The following is a 25433-nucleotide window of genomic DNA, read 5'->3' on the forward strand; positions in this document are numbered from 1 at the left end:
TAATGTCTATCCACATCCTCTCCTTCACCCTACCAGCTAAAGCAGACCTTTCCCTATCTCTTTAGGTGAAACCAATCTCCACCAGGTTGCTCAAACCCCAACTCTGGAAGTCGCCCTTCACCCCTCCCACTACACAACTCATCAGCAACCCTTCCGGCTCCCTCTACACCTGCCCGCATCATCCAACACCCCACCCCAACACATACGCAGAGGGCCTTCAAAGTAGTCCTTTACCATGACAACGATCACTGCCACTGGAAGAAAATCCTTCCACAGCCCATAAGGTGACCTCCATCACCACCACCACACACAGCACACCCCCAACCTCCTTATACTACTCTGCCCTCACTCCTGTTGTTTGGCCCTCACTGAATTCCTAGAACATATCAAGCTGCTTATGGCCTTGGACATTGGTCTTGGCCATTCCCTCTGAAATACCCTTCCCTGCTCTCCCACCCTTCAAGTTTTAGCTCAAATGTCACTTCCTTAGGGAGGTTTGACTGGATTCTCCTTCCACACCATCAGTCTCTGTCATCACACTTTTCTCCTTCTTACCACTTATCACTGTCATGAATTCTTACCTGTTTACTCTTCACTGTCTATCTTACTCAAGTGTACTCTCTATGCGGTCAAGGACCTCTTGGGTATCGTTCTAGTCTTCAATGGGCATCGAGGACAGTCCCTGGCACCTCATAGACCCAGCAGTTTCTTAAGTGAATGAACATACACATCTAAAACATATTCTGTTCTATTCCAGCTCTGCAGTTCTCAGGGGTTCCACTGGGAGCAAAGCAAAATGAATAAGCCAGAGCATTAAAGCACCACTGCGTGGCCCAAGCCAGCTTTATCGTCGGAATTAAAACAAATGGAATCATGTAGTATACAATGCTTTGCAACAAGCTTTTACTTTTGACTCAGTTAAATGTCTTCCCGAGTCAATTATTCTAACCTAACCATTCTTTTTCATGGCGATGTGGCATATCATGTAAATCTATCAATCTATTTAACCAAGCTCTAGCTGGGCATTCAGGCAATTTCCAACATCTCCTTATTAGAATTGTTTGTGATACACACCAGTGTACATATCCTTGCACAGTCTAATTTAATCATTAAGATAATTTCCTAGAAGTGGAATTGCTAGGTCAAAAATCACAAAGCAGCACAACTTTGGACACTGGAGTTCTTAAAAATCACCCACTTCAACCACTCTCAAATAAAATGAAACAAAATACATGTGTTTTTTAAAAATAACACTACAAGATACATGGAATTGTATTCTTATGAAAATGTATTTGGATATGGTCTACTTAGGGAATCTACTTTAGACCTCTAAATTGAAGAAAATTTCAAGTTGATAGCTGTATAAAAAGCCCCATTATTAAATACTGTGGGAATGAACAAAATATTCAAAGAACCCAACTGAGCAAGAGGGGTGCTGTCTCTACAGTGACCGTATCCAAGAACAGAAGAGTTGGTGGTTGTTCAACACATTCCATATTTATTTACTCGGTGGGACTCAACACTGTCAGAAAGCTTGTGGAGTGGTAGCCCCACGAGCTGCTGGACCATCTAAGGAAGCATTAGGGTTCACAGTAATAATTCTACAAACTTCTTCCTTTTTAAAAAAAAATTTTTAGGGGCGCCTGGGTGGCTCAGTTGGTTAAGCGACTGCCTTCGGCTCAGGTCATGATCCTGGGGTCCCAGGATCGAGTCCCGCATCGGGCTCCCTGCTCAGTGGGGAGTCTGCTTCTCCCTCTGACCCTCTTCCCTCTCGTGCTGTCTCTCATTCTCTCTCTCAAGTAAATAAATAAAATCTTTTAAAAAATTGTTTTATTTATTTGACAGACAGCAAGAGAGGGAACACAAGCAGGGGGAGAGGAAAGGGGAGAAGCAGGCCTCCCGCTGAGCAGCCCCACAAACTTCTTCATTTAAAAATCTCTCTGAATCAGGGGTGCCTGGGTGGCTCAGTTGCTTAAGCATCTGCCTTTGGCTCAGGTCATGATCCTGGGGTTCTGGGATTGAACCCGGCATCAGGCTCCCTGATCAGTGGGGAATCTGCTTCTCCCTCACTCTCTGCCTCCTGCCCCCTGCTCATGCTTTGTCTCTGTCTCTCACTCTCAATCAAATAAATAAATAAAATCTTTTTAAAAAATCTCTCTGAATCAATCCCATCCTGTCTCAAATCCCTCTCTGCCTTAATAACTGCTAAAAGGTGACCATTATCACCCACATTCTCACCTGATGATGCCTATACGTATCTCCTCTGCGCTAGTCTGCTCCCCAGTATCCTCAGCCTCTTCTTAAAAGGTCTCCCTGCCTCATCCTTTTAACTAAAAGGCGGCTGACTTCTGAGGGTACCACCTTCCCCAGTACGTTCTGTCAATTAAAAGTTTTTCTTCTCTGTTATCCTGGACAGGTAGAGAGGCAGGTATTCTCCTTGCTCTGAACTACCAAACACAGGAATTGCTCCCTCTCCTGCAGACACTTCTCTGCAGATGTTTATGCCAGCCATCTGAATTATCATCCGTCATCCTGGCCCCTCTGTTCACCTGGCCCTGGTTCCCGTCAGCCTTAGTAGTAACTGAAACTCCATCATGAGGGACCCATCTTCATGCTCTGGCTTCTCAGTTCTTTCACCTTCTCACCACCTCTAGCATTTTCTTCAATTCCACCACAGCTATGCACTCTCATATTTTTGTCATCACACACTTCCCACTTCTGAAACCTTGATTCTCAACATCCCATTTTCTAACCACACTTGCCGGGTCTAAGCCACCTGCTCTCCCTTCCCTCACTGTCTTAACTTTTGATTCTACTGAAACTGTCAATCCATTGACATTATTTATGGATGGAATGTGTCACCCCACCCCATTTAATTGCTGAAATCCGCCCCCCCCACACACACACCCATGTGATGTAGGAAGTAGAGCTTTGGGGAAGTAATCAGGATGACATAAGGTCATGAGATGCCCTCACAAGTAGAATTAGTGCTCTTAGAAGAGTCAGGAAAGAGCTTGATTTCTCTGCTCTCCACCCCGGGAGAACTGACATCTTTTTTTTACTGAGTCTCCTCATCGGTTTGTCCTGAACTTAGTAATAATGCATTTAGAGTTTCTCCATTAAGTGTAAGAGTGGCTTTTGAACTGAGATTTATCAAACTACAGAATATCTAGTTATGACTGTTTTATGTGGGTTTATGCAAATCTAAACACAGATGTAGAATTTTTTCAATGCCTTTTGAAATATACGGAGAGAATCATAATTATTTTTCTCCCTAGATCGATTAGCAATTAGTGTATTAATGGATTCCCTAATGTCAAACCATCTTTGCATTGCTTGGATAAATCTCACTTGATCATGACATATTATTCCTTTAATAAGCTGCAAAATGATGTTTGCCAACATTTTACTTCGTATTTTGGCTTAGTTATTTTGAGTGAGATTGTTCTATGGTTCTCTGTGCAATTCTCATTGAATTTTGGCATTGTAATGCAAAAGGCATAAGAAGAATTTGGGAATTTTCATTCTTCTGTGTGCTGGAATACTAAAGTTACCCTTTAGTCCCATTTAGTCACTAGCACTGAAGTTATCCTTTGCTAAAGGACCAGTAGAATTCCTCTGTGACACAACCTGAATCATACACATCTGCATGGTAGTTCATCAACTCTCTCTCTACTTCTTCTATGAATATCTCCCATCTATGTAGGAGTCCACTTTATTAAATTATATTTTCCTGGAAAATTGTTCATTACTTCAAGTTCTCATCAAAACTTGAATGTGCATAGACATTTGAAAGTTAACGTGTTAACAAATAAACTCTAGTTCCTGCTTGACCCACATATTCCTCCCACCCCAAGTCTTCCCCTCATCTCCCTAACTGGCAGCACCATCCATCCAACTGCTAGAAAACAGAAACCCAGGAGTCATCCTTACTTCTCCTTCCTTCACCCATCGCTTCCGTCTGTCAGTGATTTATTAAATCTGGCCCCCAAATGTACCTGGAGTATCCCCATTTCTCACCATCTCCAAAGCCATCCATCCAGTTCAGCTCCCCTCTTCTTTTTTTTTTTTTTTTAAAGATTTTATTTATTTATTTGACAGAGAGACACAGTGAGAGAGGGAACACAAGCAGGGGGAGTGGAAGAGAGAGAAGCAGGCTTCCCGCCGAGCAGGGAGCCCGATGCGGGGCTCGATCCCAGGACCCTGGGATCATGACCTGAGCCGAAGGCAGACGCTTAACGACTGAGCCACCCAGGTGCCCCTCCCCTCTTCTGTTTCTCACTTCTCCAGTCAAGTCTCAATATGGCAGCTAAGATGATTTTCTTAAAATATGAACCAGATTACACTATCCTCACCCCTAATGCCTTTGCTCAGAACCTGCCCATATTTTCCTTCACCTGTGGTATAAAATTCAAACTCCTCAATATGCTCAGTGAGGCCTTTCCCTGAGAGTCAGCCATGGTCCCAGCTTCATTTCAAGTAACTGTCCTCCGAAACACCACTCTGAGCTAAGAACTTTCAGTTTTTCAAACATGTCATGTTCTCCCCTCCCCAATCCTGGTGCTTTAAATTGTTCCTAAGTCTGGTTCCTTCCTATGCTTGAAACTCCATCTTAAATGTCGCTTCCTCAGAGAGACCTTTGATGACCATCCTATCTGAAACCAATACTTCACACCATCACTCTCCGCCAAAGCACCCCTTGTCAGTATCCCTCAAAGCACTAGTAAACTTTTAATTATTTTATTTCTTCACTTGTCTTTTTCTGTCTTCCTTCAAGGAATTTATTTTTATTACGGAGGCAGGAACAGATCTCTGTGTTAACCATTGTATCTTCATGTTTAGCATGGTGCCTGTTGCAGAGCAAGCACTCAATTATAAATATTTACTGAATGAAAAGACCAGATCTAAAAGGATAATTTCTAGGATGGGAGATACTGTGAAAGAGGAGAAAACTTCGTGGAACATGGGCAAAACGTTAGAGTATCTTACTGCCTACTTCCTCCACCCCAATTCCATCAAAGTAAACCTTTGCACCTACCCCAGGAATGCAGTAGTAACACTGGGCTTTGGCTTTCCTCATGAAGGCTGATCTGGATTAAGCCTGGAAGAAATTGGTCCATCTCATCACATTTACATTAGACAATTTAAAAATAAGAATATACATATATGTACATATATACACCATAGAGTTATTTCATAGATCATTGCATTACTAGATGTTACCCGAGGAGGGTCAATGGCCAATTCAGAATATCAACCTAAGCAATTAATATTTTCACTTGATTCTATTTCATGCATTGTATCTGTCAATGCTACTAGCCTACATAGTAGGTAGAGATATTTCCTGACAACCATTCAAAGTATTGAATCACTTCCTGTTGTCCCAGTTGGTTAAATAGATTTAAATAAAATAAAATAAAAAACGTATTAAATCCCTACCTCCTTGTAACACTGCACTAGGGACTGAAATAATCTAGTCCGAGGAATGTCCTTCTCATTCCCTAGCAAAATATGTAAATCCATCACTGATGTGCAAACATGCCAAAAGGACACTGGGTACCAACCAGATCCAGATACTGGATCTCAACCAAGCTTAATAACCTAAGTCTCATAGACACTTCCAGCCTGGTACCCAGTAAGCACCCAGCTTGAGCTAAAAGCATCATCATCATCTCTCCTCCGCAAGCCACAGCGTGGTTTCCTCAGGTGTCTGGAAGAGAGGAGAGCAAAGGCAAAACCCAGGGAGATGTATATTTTGGAGGAATGTTTGTTCTTTGAGGTATTCTAAATTCACACAAGGGGCCTATTATAAGGAGATGAAATTAAAGAGTAATTAATATCCTACAATGTAATCTGTATGAACTAAAGAGATAGTTATCTAAAGTCTGGGGGTTAGTCAAAATAATTCTCCAGGTTTCAGAAGACTAGGGGTATAATCTTCCCTAATTCTTAATATAACATGGATTTATATCAGCAGTTCTCAAAGTGTAAACCTTTAGGACCTTTAAGGGACCCCTTTTCTTGGAGACCCCTACGCGTCCAAAGGTTCTGTGAGTCCAAAACTATTTTGGTAATAATGGTAAGTAATACTAAGACTTCATTTGCTTTTTTCATTCTTACTCTCACAAATATAGAGTGGAGTTTTGCATTACATGATGTGTGATATCACAACAGATTGAATTCAGAAGCAGATATGACAAAGCAGCTACCTTCTGTGAAGCCTGACATTTAAGAGATTTGCAAAAACAAAATAATGCTACTCCTCTCACATGTTTGTTTTGAAAAGTCTGGTTATTTTTCATAAAAATCTGTTACTTACATCAATATGTAAGTTTTTTTTCATTAGTCGTTCTATTTTTCATAAACCAGTCTTTTGAATATGTTCAGCCATGAGTGCAAAAGACTCATTATCATCTGAATTGTGACCTACATATATCACGACAAGCTTTTTAGAGAGGGAACCCAGAACAAAGCCATACCAGTAAAACAAAAACCACCAAAACACCCTCCCAAACAATAAATATATTATAAATATATACACATATGTTAATTTAACATAACATATATAAAGTAAGTTATTGGAAATTATCCTGAGTTATTTCTTTGTGTCATAAATTCTATTTTTAAATTGTTTTCACATTTTTTTAAGTATAGTTGACACACGTTACATTAGTTTCAGGTGTACAACATGGTGGATTTAACAACTCTATGCATTACTCTAGGCTCACCACAGTGCAGCTACCATCTATTACCATACAACGCTATTACATACCGTGGACTATATTTCCTATGTTTCACTTTTCATCCTTATGACTTATTCATTCCATAAAAGGGAGACTGTACCTCCCACTCCCCTTCACACATTTTGGCCATCCCCCTATACCTCTACCCTCTGACAACCACCAGTTTCTTCTCAATACTTAGGCGTCTTTGGGATTTGTTTTGTTTTTTAGATTCCACATACAAGAGAAATTATATGGTATTTCTTTCTCTGTCTGGCTTATTTCTCTTAGAATACCCTTTAGGTCCATCCATGTTCTCACAAATGGGAGATTTCATTCTTCTTTTTTTTTTTTTTTTTTTAAAGATTTTATTTATTTGAGACAGAGAGAATGAGAGAGAGAGAGAGCACATGAGAGGGGGGAGGGTCAGAGGGAGAAGCAGACTCCCCGCCGAGCAGGGAGCCCGATGCGGGACTCGATCTCGGGACTCCAGGATCATGACCTGAGCCGAAGGCAGTCGCTTAACCAACTGAGCCACCCAGGCGCCCAGATTTCATTGTTCTTATGGACGAGTAATATTCTGGTGTGTGTGTGTGTGTGTGTGTGTGTACCCCACATCTTTATCCATTCACCTATTGATGGACACAGGCTGCTGACATATCTTGGCTATTGTAAATCATATTGCAATAAACATAGGGTTATGTGTATCCTTTTGAATTTGTTTTCGTTTTCATTACAGACCCAGTAGCAGAATTTCTGGTCATATGGTAGTTCTATTTTTAATTTTGAGGAAACTCCATACGGTTTTCCACAGTGGCTGCACCAATTTACATTCCCACCAACAGTACATGAGGGTTCCTTTTTTTGCCCCCGCATCCTCACCAACACCTGTTATTTCTTGCTTTGTGATACTATCCATTTTGACAGGTATAAGGTGATATCTCATTGGATTTAGAATTGCATTTCTCTAATAATTAGTGATGTTGAACATCTTTTCATGTGTCTGTTGGCCATCTGGATGTTTTCTTTGGAAAAATGTCTATTCAGGCCCTCTGCCTATATTTTAATTGGAGTATTTGGTTTTTTGGTGTGGAGTTGCATAAGTTCTTCATATATTTTGGTGGATATTAACCCCTTATCAGATACGTCATTTGCAAATATCTTCTTCCATTCAGTAGACTGCCTAACATTATGCTGATGGTTTCTTTTGCTGTGCAAAACCTTTTTATTTTGGTGTAGTCCGAATAGCTTATTTTGGCTTTTATTTCCCTTGTCTGAGGAAACATAGGGTGATGTCCAGGAGATTACAGCCTATGTGTTCTTTCAAGAGTTTTACGGTTTCAGGTCTCACATTTATTTAGGTCTTTAATCCATTTTGAATTTATTTGTATGTATGGTATAAGAACGTGTTCTAGTTTTTCCAACACTATTGAAGAGATAGTCTTTTCCCTATTGTATATTCTTGTCTTCTTTGTCAGACAAAATAATTGACCAAAGCAGCATGGATTTCTGGGCTCTCTCTATTCTGTTCCATTGATCTATGTGTCTATTTTTGTGCCAGTACCACACTGTTTTTGAATACTACAGTTTTGTAGTATAGTTGGAAATTGGGATTGTCATACCTCCATCTTTGTTTTTTCTCAAGACTGCTTTTGCTATGCAGGGTTTTTGTTTCCATATAAATTTTAGGATTATTTGTTCTAGTTCTGTGAAAAATGTTGCTGGTATTCTGATTGAATCTGTTAAGTTATTTTGAGTAGTATGGACATTTTAACAATGCTAATTCTTCCAATTCATGAGCATGTATATCTTTCCATTTGTTTTTGTCTTCAATTTTTTTCAACAATATTTTATAGTTTTCAGAGTACAGGTCTTTCACTTCCTGGTTAAGTTTATTCCTAGGTTTTAATTCTTTGTGATTTAATTGTAAATGAGATTGTTTTCTTAATTTATCTTTCTGCTACTTCATTATTAGTGTATATAAATGTAACAGACTTCCGTATATTAATTTTATATTCTGCAACTTTACTGAATTCATTAATAGGTTCTAATAGTTTTTTTGGTGGAATCTTTAGGATTTTCTGGATATAGTATCATGTCTTAAGCAAATGGTGACAATTCTACTTTTTCCTTACAAATTTGGGCACCTTTTACTTCTTTCTCTTCTGATTGCTGTGTAAGACTCCCATTAACTATGCTGAATAAAAGCAGTGAGTGTGGACACCCTTGTCTTTTTCCTGATCTTAGAGAAAACGTTCTCAGTTTTTTACCATTATGATGTTAGCTGTGGGTTTATCATATATGGCCTTTATTATGTTGAGGTATGCTCCCTCTAAATCCACTTTTGAGAGTTTTTAATCAGTAATGAAACTGAATTTTGTCAAATGGTTTTTCTGCATCTGAGATGATATGATTTTTATCCTTCATTTTATAAATGTAATATATCCTGTTGATTAATTTGTGCATATGGAACCATCCTTGAACCCCTAGAATAAATCCCACTTGATCTTGGTGAAGTGTAATGAAAACGAAAACAAATTCAAAAGGATACACATAACCCTATGTTTATTGCAATATGATTTGGTGAATGATCCTTTTAATGTTCTGTTGAATGCAGTTTACTAATATTTTGTTGAGGATTTTTTCATCTGCATTCATCAGGGATATCAGCCTATAGTCCTCTTTTTTTTTGTAATGTCTTTGTCTGGTTTTGGTATCACAGAAATGCTGGTCTAGTAGAATGTATTCAGAGGCTTTCCTTTCTCTTCTATTTTTTGAAATAGTTTGAGAGCAATAGGTATTAAATCTTTTAAAAATGTTAGAAGTCACCTGTAAATCCACCTGGTCCTGGACTTTTGCTTGTTGTTGTTGTTTTAACATACAGTGTTATATTCATTTCAGGTGTACAACATAATGATTCAACAATTCAACATACATTACTCAGTGTTTATCAAGATAAGTGCACTATTTTTTTTTTTTTTTGAGAGAGAGTTTTTGTGTGAGCTAAGGGTAGGAGCAGAGAGAGAGAGAGGGAGAGAATCTTAAGCAGACTCCATGCTGAACATGGAGCCCAATACGGGGCTCAATCTCATGATCCTGAGATCATGACCTGAGCTGAAATCAAGAGTTGGACGCTTAACCCACTGAGCCACCCAGGTGCCCCAATATAAGTGTACTTTTAGTCCCCTCACCTATTTCACCCATCCTCTCCACCCACCTCCCCTCTGGTAGCTATCAGTTTGTTCTCTATAGTTAAGAGTCCGTTTTTTTTTTTTTTTGGTCTCTTGTTTTTTCCCTTTGTTTATTTGTTTTGTTTCTTAAATTCCACATGAGGAAAATCATATGGTATTTGTCTTTCTCTGACTGCCTGATTTTGCTTAGCAGTATACCCTCTAGATCTATCCATGTTGTAAATGTCAAGATTTCATTCTTTTTTATGGTTGAATAATAATCTATTGTATACATATACCACATATTCTTTATTCATCTATTGATGAACACTTAGGTTGCTTCCATAAAGTGTCTATTGTAATTAATGTTGCAATAAACATAGGGGTGCATATATCCCTTTGAATCATTGTTTTTGTATTCTTTGGGCAGATGCCCAGTATTGCAATTACTGGGTCATAGGATAGTTCTATTTTTAAGTTTTTGAGGAACCTCCATATTGTCTTCCACAGTGGCTACACCAGTTTGCATTCCCACCAACAGTGTTGCACTTCTATTTCTCCACATCCTCACCAATATTTGTTTTTTCTTGTGTTTTTGATTTTGGTCATTCTGACAGGTCTGAGGTGATATCTCATTGTAGTTTTAATTTGCATTTCCCTAATGATGAGTGATGTTGAGCATCTTTTCATATATCTATTGGCCATCTGTATGCCCTCTTTGGAAGAATGTCTGTTCATGTGTCTTCTGCCCATTTTTTAAACTGGATTATTTGTTTTGGGTGTTGAGTTGTATAAGTTCTTTATATATTTTGGACACTAACCCTTTATCAGATATGTCATTTGTAAATTTCGTCTGCCATTCAGTAGGTTGTCTTTTAGTTTTGTTGGTTGTTTCTTCACTGTGCAAAAGCTTTTTATCTTGATGAAGTCCCAATAGTTTATTTTTGCTTTTTTATTTTGTTTCCCTTGTTTCAGGAGACATATCTAGAAAGATGTTGTTATGACTGATGTCAGAGAAATTACTGCCTGTGCTCTTTTCTAGGATTTTTACAGTTTCAGGTCTTACATTTAGGTCCTTAATCCATTTTCAGTTTACTTTTGTGTATGGTGTAAGAAAGTGGTCCAGTTTCATTCTTTTGTATATAGCTCTCCAATTTTTCCAGCACCATTTGTTGAAGACACTGTCTTTTTCACTGCATATTCCTGCTTCCTTTGTCAAAGATTAACTGACCATATAATTGTGCATTACCCTGATTCCAAAACCAGATAAAGACACAACAAAAAAAGAACTACAGGCCACTCTCTCTGATGAACATAGATGCAAAATTCCTCACCAAAATATTAGCAAACATAATCCAGCAATACATTTTTAAAAAGCATTCATCATGATCAAGTGTGATTTATTCCTGGGATACAACAGTGGTTCAATATTTGTGACACATCACATCAATAAGGGAAAGGATACAAACCATATGATCATTTCAGTAGATGCAAAAAAAGTATCTGACAAAGTACAACATCCATTCATGATAAAAACAAAGTAGGTTTAGAGGGACCATACCTCAACATAATAAAGGACTTATATGAAAAACGCACAGCTAACATCATACTCAATGGGGAAGAAATGAAAATTTTTCTCGCTAAGATCAGTAGCAAGACAAGGATGTCCACTCTCACCACTGTTATTTAACATAGTACTGGAAGTCCTAGCCACAGTAATCCGACAAGAGAAAGGAATAAAAGGCATTCAAATTGGTAAGGAAGAAGTGAAACTTTTACTATTTGCAGATGACATGATACTATACATAGAAAACCCTAACGACTCCACCAAAAAACTACTAAACTGATAAATTCAGTAAAGTTGTGAGATACAAAATTAATGTACAGAAATATGTTGCATTTCAATACACTAATAATGAAGAAGCAGAAAGAGAAATTAAGAAAACAATCCATTCACAACTGCATCCAAAATAATAAAGTATCTACAAATAAACTAACCAAAGAACTGAAAGATCTGTACCCTGAAAACTATAAAACCCTGATGAAAGAAATTGAAGATGATACAAAGAAACAGACATTCTATGTTCATGGGTTAGAAGAACAAATATTGTTAAAATATCTATACTACCCAAAGCAATCTACAGATTTAATGCAATTCCTATCAAAACACCAGCAGCATTTTTCACAGAACTAGAACAAACAATCCTAAAATCCGTATGAAATTGCAAAAGACCCTAAGTAGCCTAAGCAATCTTGAAAAACAAAACTGGAGGCATCACAATTTTAGACTTCAAGTTATATTACAAAGCTGTAGTAATCAACAGAGTATGGGTTTTTAAATTACCAATTCAAGATTGTTACTACGATTCAATTTCATTGCTAGTAATTGGTCTTTTCAGCATTTCTATTTCTTTCTGATTCACTCTTGGAAGATTTTAATTTTTTAGGAATTAATCCATTTCTTCTAGATTGTCCAATTTGTTGGCATATTTATTTTACAATAAATATATATTTAAATCTCAGTCTGAATTTTTAATATGGAAAATATTCACAGATATAACCCATGAAACAAAAGCTCTTTGGGGAACCTTAATAAATTTTCAAAGTGTTAAGAGGTCCTGATTCCAAGAAGTTTGAGAGCCTTTCACAACCAACCAGGCGGACTCAGTGAAGAGGTTATGAAAGGATATCTCCTTTAATCATCCGTTGAAAGAGTTTTGAAAATCTATTTACCTACTCTTATTATTATTAACTGTGCTAACTGGAGTAACAGAAGGATGGATAATTCAAATTTTAAACTTTTTGTTATTTGAAAAGTATGGTGTGATCAGAACAAGGGCCTTCCTAAAACTACTGGACTTAGATATCTGTGACAGAAGCTGGTTCTGAACTGGCAGATAAAACTTTAGGCCATTACAGATTTATATCAGGATTCTTTTTAATTGTTCAAGCAGAAACAAACAAAACAAAACAAAAAACACTAGAATTTCTCCCAGGGCAGAAGCATTTTCCCACTCCCTACACTCCATTTTCCCACTCCCTACACTCCAGAGAATCAGACGGTATTCTACACCAATAGAAGCAACAGCCTCAGAATGCACACTGAGTAATCACACTGAAAGGAATGTGTAGCAGGATAAACTCATTGGCTGTTTTATATACACTATATATTTTTTAATATAGAATATATTCTACAAGACCACAATTCAGTATATATCTAAATATTTTTCTCAGAATATACTCATTTTAATTTTTTTGTAATATTGCTTAAAAATAAAACAGTTTGGATCAAAAACACTGACATTTGTATAATTCTGTTTACGCTTTTCAAAATTTACACTTCTAGACTGATACCCTAAGATACACTCTTTGCTCAGGGAGTGCCACAAAAGTAATTGGTTTGAAAAGATGCAGTTTCATAGCTACTTACATGCAGTTTTACCATCATCAATGACTCATACTATATAGCTAAAGCAACTACCCTTATCCTTCAACTAAGATACTTCTAGAAAGAATACTTTGAAAAAATACCTCAGCACTTGCAGATCACAGAATGATTTCAAATCATCAGACTGTTTTTCCCAAAATTCCTAAAATTGAACAAAAGTTTTAAGTAGTTAGCAGTTACTCTACTCTGGAACAGATCCTCTTAAGTCACAAAGAATATTCCAAAAGTGGGGGTCACTTACCAGAACATCCTTCTCAAGGTGTTTCAGAGCCTGAATATCCTTCTCAAGATTGTTCAGCTCTTGAAGAACAAAACTGTGAAACTGTTGTAGTTTATTCAGTCTGAGAAATGTAAAAAGCAACAGATTTAATCGGAACTGCTTGACTGTAACAAGAGACAATCCTTTTTTTATAAGGATACTTCTTATTCTTCTCTAGACTTATTTTTTTTTTTTTAACTCAAATGCAAGTTGGTTAACATATACTGTATTATAAGTTTCAGGGGTAGAATTTAGTGATTCATCAGCTGCACATAACACCCAGTGCTCATTATATCAAGTGCCCTCCTAAATGCCCATCACCCAGTTACCCCATCCCCCCAAACCCAACTCCCCTCCAGCAACCCTCCGTTTGTTTCCTAGAGTTAAGAGTCTCTTACGCTTTTCCTCCTTCTCTGTTCCTATCTTATTTTTCCTTCCCTTCCCCTATGTTCATCTGTTTTGTTCTTAAATTCCACACGAGTGAAATCCTATGGTATTTGTCTTCTTCCAACTGACTTATTTCACTTAGCATAATACCATCTAATTCCATCCATGTCACTGCAAATGGCAAGACTTCATTCTTTTTGATGACTGAGTAATATTCGTGTGTGTGTGTGTGTGTGTGTGACATCTTCTTTATCCATTCATCAGTCAATGGACACCTGGACTCTTTCCATAGTTTGGCTATTGTGGACATTGCTGCAATAAACACTGGGGTGCATGTGTCCCTTCAAATCACTATGTTTGTATCCTTTGGATAAATACCCAGTAGTGCAATTGCTGGGTCATAGGTAGTTCTATTTTTAACTTTCTGAAGAACCTCCATGCTGTTTTCCAGAGTGGCTGCACCAGTTTGCTTTCCCACCAACAGTGTAAGAGGGTTCCCCTTTCTCCACATCCTTGCCAACTTTTGTTTTAAGAACACATATCTCTTCTTCCCTTCCCTCACTGCATGACCATCCTCTTCCCCAGAAACTATGAAAACTTTGATTTATCCTTTCAAAAGAAGTCCAGAGGAAGCTGGGATTTTAACATCATACTTAGAGCAAAGGAGACATGACTCCAGGGAAAAGGACACAGAGGCCAGACCTGGCCTAGAAGCCATTGTACCACCAATCATGGCTCCCCATCACTTCCAAACTTCCACTTGCTCCCCTCCTCTCTTGCCTTAAGGGGGTCCTGAAAGCTGAAATTGGCTAATAAACTCTGTCCTCTACATGTTAGTTCTAAAGCTTCCAACATCTGCTATTCTGTGTCAACTACCACATAAACTGCTTGCTTGCTTGCTTATTGTCTGTCTTCTCCATTAGGCTGAAAGTTCTATGAAGGCAAGAAGCTCCCAAAGCTTGTTGTCACTGCTCTCCTGCACTTAGCACAGGGTCTGGCACCTCGTGCTGCTCAGTGTGCATTTGCTGAATGAAAAATGGCTGAATACGTAACCCCTACAAGACAGTGGAAGTTCTACAAGTCCAAAGTCCTTCTTGGGCTTGTTTTGAGAATCAAATGACATTGCATGTATCAAAGTTTGAAAAAAAAATCGTAATTCCTATTCACATTATATTTTCTGCCCTAAGAAACTTCCTCCTTCAGTCAAGCTAACCAACCTGCCATTGTTTTCTTTCCCTCCTTCATCTACAGGCCATTTTCTCCAACAAGGAACAATCTCTATACACACCTTCCCTATACCATTCAAACCTTTGTTTCCAAAACCACTACAGAAGCACTTCCATTGTAATGGTTCCAGATTAACTCTAATCACCACAGAACCCCATCTCCACTCACCTTTCCTATCCTTCCCATCTCATGGTCATCTGAGTGTGTTTGCATACGTGTGCATGTGTGCACGCGAGGGCATAGCACTCTTTATTGTGGCAATATATATAACGTAACATTCACCCTTTTAGCCATTTTTAAATGGACAATTCAGTGGCATTAAGTACATTCACAATGTCATGCAACCATCACCACCATCCGTCTCTAGAACTTTTCCATCATCCAAACAGAAACTCCACACTGATTAAACACTGACTTATTTCCCACTCCCTCAGCCTCTGGGAATCTCTATTCTGCTTTCCTTCTCTAGGAATTTGCCTCTTCTAAGTACCTCATATAAGTGAAATCATGCACAACTTGTCCTTTTGTATCTGGCTTATTTCATTTTGCATAACGTCCTCAAGGTTCATCCATGATGTAGCATGTGTTAGAATTTCATTCCTTCTTAAAGCTGAATAATATTCCACTGCACATGCATGACACATAGCACTTACCCAGCATTTTTCCATATATACCCATGCTTGCTCTGTCTTCATAATTCGATCATACATTTTTTTAAAATAGTGTTTTAGGATCATACCATGGCAGACCATGAAGAGGCTTAAGGAAGACCTTACCCCATCATCTTATGAATGAAGAACTAGAAACCAGACAGGTTAGGTGATGTATCAAACCTCACATCTGCTCAACTTCAGGTCCTCATGACCCTACCACAGTGGACATGACACAAATGTTTACGAGTGATCACACTTTTATGACTTTGTTTTGAAACCCAACACTTACCTGCATTGATGTATCTGGTTTAAAAGTTGGATTAAGCAATCTGGTGCTTGCTTTGCATCTTCTGAATAAAGTGGACTCCCTTTGTACCTAAGCTAAACCATAACAACAGTAACAAAATGATCACACTTGAATTAGCCATAACTACATAAATGGAGTTCAGGCTTTGTGTGAAAATGATACTACCAGCACATTATATTCATAGCAAACATTACTGCTTAACAACTGTGATAAGACAACATGCTACACGCTTTCTATGTATTACCTCAGGTTCAGTACCAATAAAGAACAATATGCTAAAATAGGAAAACATATTCATGCTATCAAAACACATATTGAATATTACGAACAAATTTCCATTATAAACTAGCTTACATTGGTATTGCAAAAAATATAAGACTTTGGAGATTTTCCAAATTAGTTAAATGAATATATGTCAGGGTAAGATAATTTTCTCAAATGTGCTAATAAATAACTCTTTTGGGATTTATAAACAGTAGGACATAAAAGGAGGGAACTGAAATGCTTCCAAAGTTCATCTTGCAGACAAGATTTTGGGACAGCCTACGTATGCACTGCCCAGCTGTACTCAGATTTGCCACCACTCAGCTGACCATCTACCCAAAGCCCACCTCCATCTTTGTCCTGGACACCTCTCTCATCCACATGGTCCCCCCCTCTCCTCCTTGCCTATCATTATGACTGAATCATTGCTTTCTGGTACTTCCGATGTCTGAGAATGCTCTCAGTGAAACCAAACCATGAGTCTGATTTCCATATAGGTCCATCCGGTCCCACTGTAGCAAATGGACACGAACAGCTTCTTACAATACAAACCACAATTCACAAAGGCACTACAATCAGTACCCATAGCTAAGGCAAATACACCTCCCCCAAAGCCTCAGGAGCATCTTCACACATGAAGGATAACAACAGTACTGATGAATAATACGAACTTGTTACTTTAAGCTCATAACAAGCCAGCTCTTCATTTTTAGTGGACCATTACCTCGGATTTTCTTTTCAGTTCTCTAGCGAAGTTTTCAAGGGCTGTGATAACAGCAGAACTCTTCGAATTCTCTGGTACAACTGCTAGAGATGGAGTAGAAATGCCTTCTGAACAATAAAAATAGAACATTAAGTAAAACTAACACAGGGCTCAAAATAGATGTGCTCAGTCCATCAGCTGCCTGGAGGATGGAAAGTCAGTCGGGAGGCAAAGATATACTCCAAAGAAGCCCAAGGGGGCCTGACTCTGGCTGACAAGGCCAGCTTGGAACCGAGAATCCTCATGGTGGGCACTTCCAGCTGCTTCCAGTCAAACCTCAGTCTCTGGCAAGGGCTCATTTCATCCAAAGTTTCCCAGCACTTTAAATTGGGGCAGCTGATATTATGTCTAAGAAGCAGGCTGAAGGAGGTGTCAAAAGAGGTTTTAAGGAGGACATGACAGGTAGGACTTTTCTAGGGGGGCAACAGAGTTTTATGAGGGCTCTGGCACTATTCTAAGTGATTTGCAGGTATTGACTCATGTAATCCACACAAAAACCACGTCAGGTAGGTGCTGTTGTTGTGCATATTGAACAGAAGGATCAAATAACCTGTTCAAGCTCACACCAACAGCGTCAGGATTGGAACCCAGGCCAACTGGTTCTTAATCACCAACCTCTAGTATCTCTGAGCTTCCAAATTTACCCTCTTGGAGCCTTTTGTTTTGAAACAGTGTGGCATCACTTATGCAGATGGCCAACCCCACATATGCAGATATCTTGGATCATTCTCCTTCGTATAGAGTGGATATTTCTAATAAAAACTTAGTTAATAACTATCAACTAAAGCAGAGGCCTAGACATTTAAGAACCTTAGGCCCTGGGGCGCCTGGGTGGCTCAGTCGTTAAGCGTCTGCCTTCGGCTCAGGTCATGATCCCAGGGTCCTGGGATCAAGCCCCGCATCGGGCTCCCTGCTCAGCGGGAAGCCTGCCTCTCCCTCTCCCACTTCCCCTGCTTGTGCTCCCTCTCTCGCTGTGTCTCTCTCTGTCAAATAAATAAATAAAATCTTTAAAAAAAAAAAAAACCTTAGGCCCTGCAATTGCCATAAGGAAGAGTGAAGAGGCAGAAATCAAAATGCTAGAAAGGATATGGTGCTTACTTGCTTTTATCTATAATTTGTGCAACAATTTACTTGGCTTTGAAAGGACAAAATGCTTAGTTTGTAGGGTTCTGCAGCAACTTTGATCTTTGAAATGTAACCCCCTTGTAGTGCATGCTGGTACATTCAGTACTTACAAGTTTGTCACACTCTTGCTTGAATGGCTGGCTGGGCACATAATGTTACCTGAGTCTGTCTCTTCTGTCACTGAGGCGAGGGATTCTGGAGCAGCATCTTCTTCCAATTTTGACTGTTTTGACTTAGCAAAACTGCCATCTGATATGTCTGAAAGTAAACACAGCACATTAATAACCACACACACGTTCCTTTTGTCCCAATTTTATCTTGTCTTCTTTTCACCAGTAAATACCTAACTTTGATAAGCAGCAAGGAAAACTTGTTTGCTGTTACTAATTACTTATCAGTTGACGCGCTAAGAACAGCACAAGCATCAAAGCACTAAGTCTACTGATGCCTGAAAGAGGACACACGGGAACAGGCATCCCTTTGATGAGCTCTGTAACGTCTAGGAACGATCTGCTTAGCAAAGTACAGACTGATTCAAACAAAACAGTAGTGGATATAGTATCAAAAACACTGCCAGGGCTCAGGCTAAATGGCAAGGTAAAATGGTATCCGAGCAGATGGGCCTTCGGAAGCTCATCAGATCACCCTGCAAAGTGCGTCACCTGTTGGCGACACTGGAGATTAATGAGGTCATCTTGGCTCCTCACTAGCTACAGTGACTTGGAGACCTTCAGCTTATGAGATTTAAATATAATCCCTTTTTCACCTTGGCATTTACTAAACATTTTCTATTGATGTTTACTTTTATCCCAAACATGTCTTTGTTCCTTCTGAGCCCTCCCAATCTTATCAATGGCACCTCTATTGTCAAAAGCACCATAGAATTAGGCCCAACTCCTGCTTTTCCTTACCATCCACCTCTCTTCCATCATCAAGGCCAAGGTCCTGCATACAGAATGAATCCATCCCTCTTTCTGCATTCCCACACCATGACCCTGTCCAAGGCCATCCTCCCTGGAGGACCTCGTCAGTCGCATGCCTTCAACGGTGCTACCTCCCAAATCTCTCTCCTGAGCTCCATTAAGCAGCAAATTTTTGTTTCCGATTGCTTAGAGTCCATCTCTAAACCCACTCTATTCTATCCAAACCACTCTTTCTTCCCCACCATACACTTAGCCCCTACGTGCACACTTAGCTTGAAGTCATCTGGCTTTGCCCCTTCTCATCACATATCCTGCCAGTCTTTACTGATTTTTCCCCTTCAGAGGGGAGAATTCATTACTCAGCAGATATTTGAATGTTATTATGTACAAATATTTGAATAAACTGTACAATATGGTGGAATGGTGGAGAAGCAAAGAGACAACTTTCTCTTTCTGTGCTCTGCTTCTCTATATAGTCTCCCTGGGGTGCCTCGGACACCTCAGGCATGTTCTCATCTCAAGGCCTTTGCTCTTGCGGCTCCTCTGGACTTGAATCCTTTACCCCATAGATCTGCATTAAGGTTCCCTCTGGCCAACCAACATAAGATTTCAGTACCACCCCCCAACTTTTAAATGTCGTTCCATGCTTGATTTTTTTCCCTAGCCTTTATCACAATATAACATACTACATGTTTTACTTTTCTTATATATTATTTGCCCCACACAAACTCCAGCAAAGGTCGGCATTTTGTCTGTTTTGTTCATCAGAATATCTAACCCTTAGAAAAGTGCCGGGGCGCCTGGGTGGCTCAGTCGGTTAAGCGGCTGCCTTCGGCTCAGGTCATGATCCCAGGGTCCTGGGATCGAGCCCCGCATCGGGCTCCTTGCTCGGTGGAGAGCCTGCTTCTCCCTCTCCCTCTGTCTGCTGCTCTGCCTACTTGTGCTCTCTCTCTCTGTGTTAAACAAATAAATAAAAATCTTTAAAAAAAAAAAAAAAGTGCCTCGTCCACAGTAGACGCTCAGTAGATGTTCATTGAATGAATAAATGAATGCTACAAAATATCCAAGTTCCTATGAAAAAAAGAAAACATAAGATACCTTAGGGGTTCCTAAAATGGCAACATAGGAAGACTCACCTCCTTCACAGACACACACATCTATAGAGCAATTGAAGAATGGAGGGCTGACTAAACAGCTTCTGCACAACAAAAGATAAGAGAGACCACATAAAGAACAGCAAGAGAGAGGGAGACAGGGTAATGAAGGAGCCCCCATCCCCCGCAGGGTGTACTGCAGTGGGGAGGGATAGTACTAAGGGACGGGGAGGAGATTCGTCTGCCCTGGGACATAAAATAAAAGCTGTGGTTTAAAAGGACAACTAGAATAAAAAAAGATCTAGCCCTAGGACCCTGCCAAACAGTGGGGGAGCTACTGGAACTCACTCTGGATCAGAGGGGCTGGTGGGTGCCATGGTTTATGTTCACCCTCTACCTTGATAGCACAGAGGGAAGTAGGGTTGGGCTGCCATAGCTGACCTACCTCCACACCAGCCCCAGCCATCCCATCAAGGTGGTGCCCATGCAGCACATACCAGGACACCCCTGGTCAGCAGTCACTACGGCTCCAACTAACTCATCAAGACACAAAACATCCCAGAACATGCCAGGCCTGAACCACTTCACCTCCAGACAACTTGCCAGGGCACCCTGCACAGAGTGCCCGGAAACCTCTGTGCCCATGCCTGCTTTGGCTCCAGAGTACCCCCCTGCATGGAGCTTCCCAGGACACTCCAGCCTGCACCAACTTCAGTTTCAACCATCCTACCAGGGTGCCCTCTACTTAGGGAGCCCAAGGATGTAGAAAAACGAACCCTCTTGCACTGTTGGTGGGAACGCAAACTGGTGAAGCCTGTGGACAACAGTATGGGGATTCCTCAAAAAGGTAAAAATAGAACTACCCAATGATCCAGTGTGGGTATTTACACACAAAAAATACAAAAACACTAATTCAAAGGGATACATGTACCCCTATCTGTATAGTGGCATTATTTATATACTTAAATTATGGAAGCAACCCAAGTGTCCATTGACAAGTGGATGGGTAAAGATGTGGTGTATATACACACAATGGAATGTTACTGAGCCATAAACAGGAACGAAATCTTATTTGCAACAACATGGGTAGAGCTAGAGAATATAATGCTGAGCAAAATACGTCAGAGAAAGATATAAATACCATATGATTTCACTCATATGCAGAATTTAAGAAACAAATGAACAAAGGGGAAAAAAAGAGAGACACACAAACCAAAAAACAGACCCTTAACTATAGAGAACAAACTCAGGGTACCAGAGGGGAGGTAGGCGAAATAGATCAAGGGGATTAAGCATACACTTACCTTGTTGAGCACTAAGAAATGTATAGAAGTGTTGAATCACTATATTGTACGCCCAAACCTAATACAGCACTCTATGTTAACTCTACTGGAATTAAAAATAAAAGTAGCAACAGAAAAAAAAATTCCCACATAAAAGGGAACCTCCATAAGGTTTACCTCTGTTTATATTGGGCATATATCACCAAATTATTATAGGTATAGTTATATTATCTGTCAGATTTCTTATCAGAAATTTTACAGACTAAGAAAAATGGAATGATATAAAGTGCTGAAAGAAAAACATTGCCAACCATGAATACTTGATCTGGAAAAGTTGCCCTACAGAAATGAAGGAGCAATAAAGACTTTCCCAAATAAAAGCTAAGGGAGTTTATCGTCACAAGATCTGCCTTATAAGAAATGCCGAAAGTAGTTCATCAAGTCAAAATGAAAGGGTGATAATTAGTAACATGAGAACATAGGAAAATATGCCACAATTATGAACACATAGTTAATATCAGAATACTATAATATGATGGTGTGTTAACCATTAACATCTAGTATAAAGGATGAAAATATTGAAAATAATTATACATGAAATAATTTGGTGATGTATGCCCAATATAAACAGAGGCAAATTGTGACAACAAAAACATAAAATTTAGGGGAAGCAAAGGGTGGAGTTTTGTATGCAATAAAACTTGTTATCAGCTTGAAATAGACTATTTGGTATCTAAGACATTATATGTAAGCCTCATGGTAATCACAGAGCAAAACCTACCCAAAAGTAGATACACAAAAGATAAAGGAAATAAAAAAATACCACTATGAAAAATCACCAATTCACAAAAGAGAGGAAGAGATTAACAAGGGAACTACAAAACAGCCAGAAAACAATAAGATGACATTAGTAATTCCTTACCTATCGATGACTACTTTAAATATTAGTGGACTGACCAATTAAAAAAGGGCAGAGGATCCAAATAGACATTTTTCCTAAGAAGATATACAGATGGCCAACAATCACATGAAAAGATGCTCAATGTCCCTTACCAGGGAAATGAAAATCAAAACCACAATGAGATATCACCTCACACCTTTTAGATTGCCTAAAATTAAGAAGATAAGAAACAAGTGTTGGTGAGGATGTGGTAAAAAAGGAACCCTCATGTACTGTTGGTAAGAATGTAAATTGTTACAGCCACTGTGGAGAACACTATGGAGGTTCCTCAAAAAATTAAAAATAGAAATACCATATAGGGGCGCCTGGGTGGCTCAGTTGGTTAAGCATCTGACTTCGGCTCAGGTCATGATCTCAGCCTCCTGAGATAGAGCCCCACACTGGACTCCCCACTCAGCAGGGAGTCTGCTTTTCCCTCTCCCCCGGCCCCTCCCCCTGCTCATGTTCTCTCTCTCTCTCAAATAAAATCTTTTTTCTTAAAAAAAGAAATACCATATGATCCAACAATTCCACTATTGGAGGATATTTACCAAAGGAAAATGAACACACTAACTTAAAAAGATCTATGCACCCCTATGTTTATTGCAGCATTATTTACAATAGCCAAGATGTGGAAGCAACCTAAGTGTCCATCAGTAGAAGAATGGATAAGGAAGATTATGCTCCACACACAGAGGAATATTATGCAGCCATAAAAAATGATGAAATCATGCCATTTGAGACAACATGGATGGACCCAGAAAGTATTATGCTAAGTGAAATAAGTCAGAGAAAGACAAATACCATATGATTCCACTTACAAATGGAATCTTAAAAAAAAAAAATGAACAAAAAGTAGAATCAGAATTATAAATACAGAGAACAAACTGATTTTTTTTTTTTAATTTGTATTTATTCTATGCAGAATTTACTCTCGGGCCATAAGGTTTTGTTTTTTCTGGGGTATCTTTTTCTTCTGTGCAACCTCCTCTTCTGGTTTAGGAACAATCTGCTCTTTTTTTTAGTAAGGATCATCTTGATGAGGCAGGGAGAGCTCATGTATGGGTTAATCCGACCATGAGCCCTGTATGTTCTATGCCACATCTTGGGGGCTTTGTTCACCTGGATGTGCTCAATGGCCAGAGAATCTACACCTTAAACCCTTAAGCTCCGCATTATTCTCTGTATTTTTAAGCATGTGCAGTAAAAATTCAGCACTCTATTTGGGCCACCGACCCTGTGTGCAGCCCCACTGTTAGGCCTGGGCAACCTACCACCTCCATCATTGTAGCAATGGAATGGCATGCCCTGCTTCTGCAAAGTGACGTCTTTCAGATACTCGGTGGCTTTTTGGATCTGCAGGCCCTTGGTGGTCTGGGCAGTTTCACGTGTGTTCTTAAAGCGAACACGAAGATTTGAACCTCTTGATTTGCATGATTTTGTAGGGTTTTCTGGGTCAAGCAAATAGTGAACCATTCTCAGCGGTCACTGCAGGCCACTTAGGGGAAGAGCAAGAACAAACTGATGGTTGCCAGAGGGGAGGCGAGTGGAGGGGCTGGACAAAATGGGTGAAGAAGAAAGGAAGACATGGGCCTCCAGTTATGGAATGAGTAAGTCACAGGAATAAAGAGCAGAACATAAGGAATACAGTCCATGATATTGTAATAGCACTGTATGGTGACAGATGGTGAGCATGGCATAATATATAAACTTGTCAAATCACTAAGTTGTATGCCTAAAACTAATGTAATATTGTGTGCCAAGTATACTCAAAAATTTTTTTTTAAAGATTTTATTTATTTATTTGAGAGAGAGAGAATGAGAGAGAGCACATGAGAGGGGGGAGGGTCAGAGGGAGAAGCAGACTCCCTGCCGAACAGGGAGCCCGATGCGGGACTCGATCCAGGGACTCCAGGATCATGACCTGAGCCGGCAGTCGCTTAACCAACTGAGCCACCCAGGCGCCCTACTCAAAAATTTTTTGAATTAAAATGTAAATGGATTGAATTGTTCAATCCACAGGAATATAGTAGCTGAATGGATTAAACAAAAAATAAAAAGACCTAACTATATGCTACCCACAAGAGATTTAGTTCACTTTTAAGGATGTGCATAGGCTCAGAGAGAAGGAAAAAAATATTCCATGCAAATAGAAACTAAAAGGAAATAGAAGTAGCTATCATCAGACAAAATAGACTTTTGTCTATTTTTACATACAAAATGTATTTTACATCAGACAAAATAGGCTTTAAGTCAAAAGTGGTAATAAGAGACTAAGAAGGGGTGCCTGGGTGGCTCAGTCGTTAAGCGTCTGCCTTCGGCTCAGGTCATGATCCCAAGGTCCTGGGATCGAGCCCCACATCGGGCTCCCTGCTCAGTGGGAAGCCTGCTTCTCCCTCTCCCATTCCCCCTGCTTGTGTTCCCTCTCTCGCTGTGTCTCTCTCTGTGAAATAAATAAAATCTTAAAAAAAAAAAAAAAATAAGAGACTAAGAAAATCATTATGTAATGATAAAGGGATCAATTCATCAAGAGGATACAGCAACAGTAAATATAAATGTACCCAACATCAGGGTACCTAAATATATTAAGGAAATACTAATGTGTGGGAAGGGATAAGTAGACAATGCAATAATAGTAATAGACCTCAATACCACACTTTCAACAACAGATAAATCATACAGACAAAAAATCAATAAGGAAACACTGGACTTGATTTTACTTTACACCAAATAGACCTAACAGACATATACAGATCATTCTGTCCAACAGCAGAACACCAATTCTTTTCAAGCACACATGGAACACATGGTGTGTTTTCTAGGATACACATGTTGGGTCACAAAACAAGTCTCAGGAAATTTAAGACG

At 39.4% G+C, this 25433-nt stretch overlaps 1 protein-coding gene across 1 annotated transcript in view; it reads right to left on the minus strand.

The window, feature by feature from the left end:
• SYCP2L (synaptonemal complex protein 2 like) overlaps positions 1 to 25433 on the minus strand; it is a 115589-nt gene that overhangs the window by 20354 nt on the left and 69802 nt on the right. The window contains exons 22-27 of the mRNA XM_081827528.1: positions 23840 to 23960; positions 18485 to 18634; positions 17162 to 17268; positions 16156 to 16247; positions 13582 to 13681; positions 13424 to 13482 (exon numbers count right to left, since the gene is read on the minus strand). Coding sequence (XP_081683654.1) covers positions 13424 to 13482; positions 13582 to 13681; positions 16156 to 16247; positions 17162 to 17268; positions 18485 to 18634; positions 23840 to 23960 — 629 coding nt within the window. The remainder of the gene's footprint in view (positions 1 to 13423; positions 13483 to 13581; positions 13682 to 16155; positions 16248 to 17161; positions 17269 to 18484; positions 18635 to 23839; positions 23961 to 25433) is intronic.

The sequence above is a fragment of the Leptonychotes weddellii genome, chromosome 8, assembly GCF_054177405.1.
Source record: "Leptonychotes weddellii isolate Sample4059 chromosome 8, ASM5417740v2, whole genome shotgun sequence".
In the NCBI taxonomy this organism is placed as follows: domain Eukaryota; kingdom Metazoa; phylum Chordata; class Mammalia; order Carnivora; family Phocidae; genus Leptonychotes; species Leptonychotes weddellii.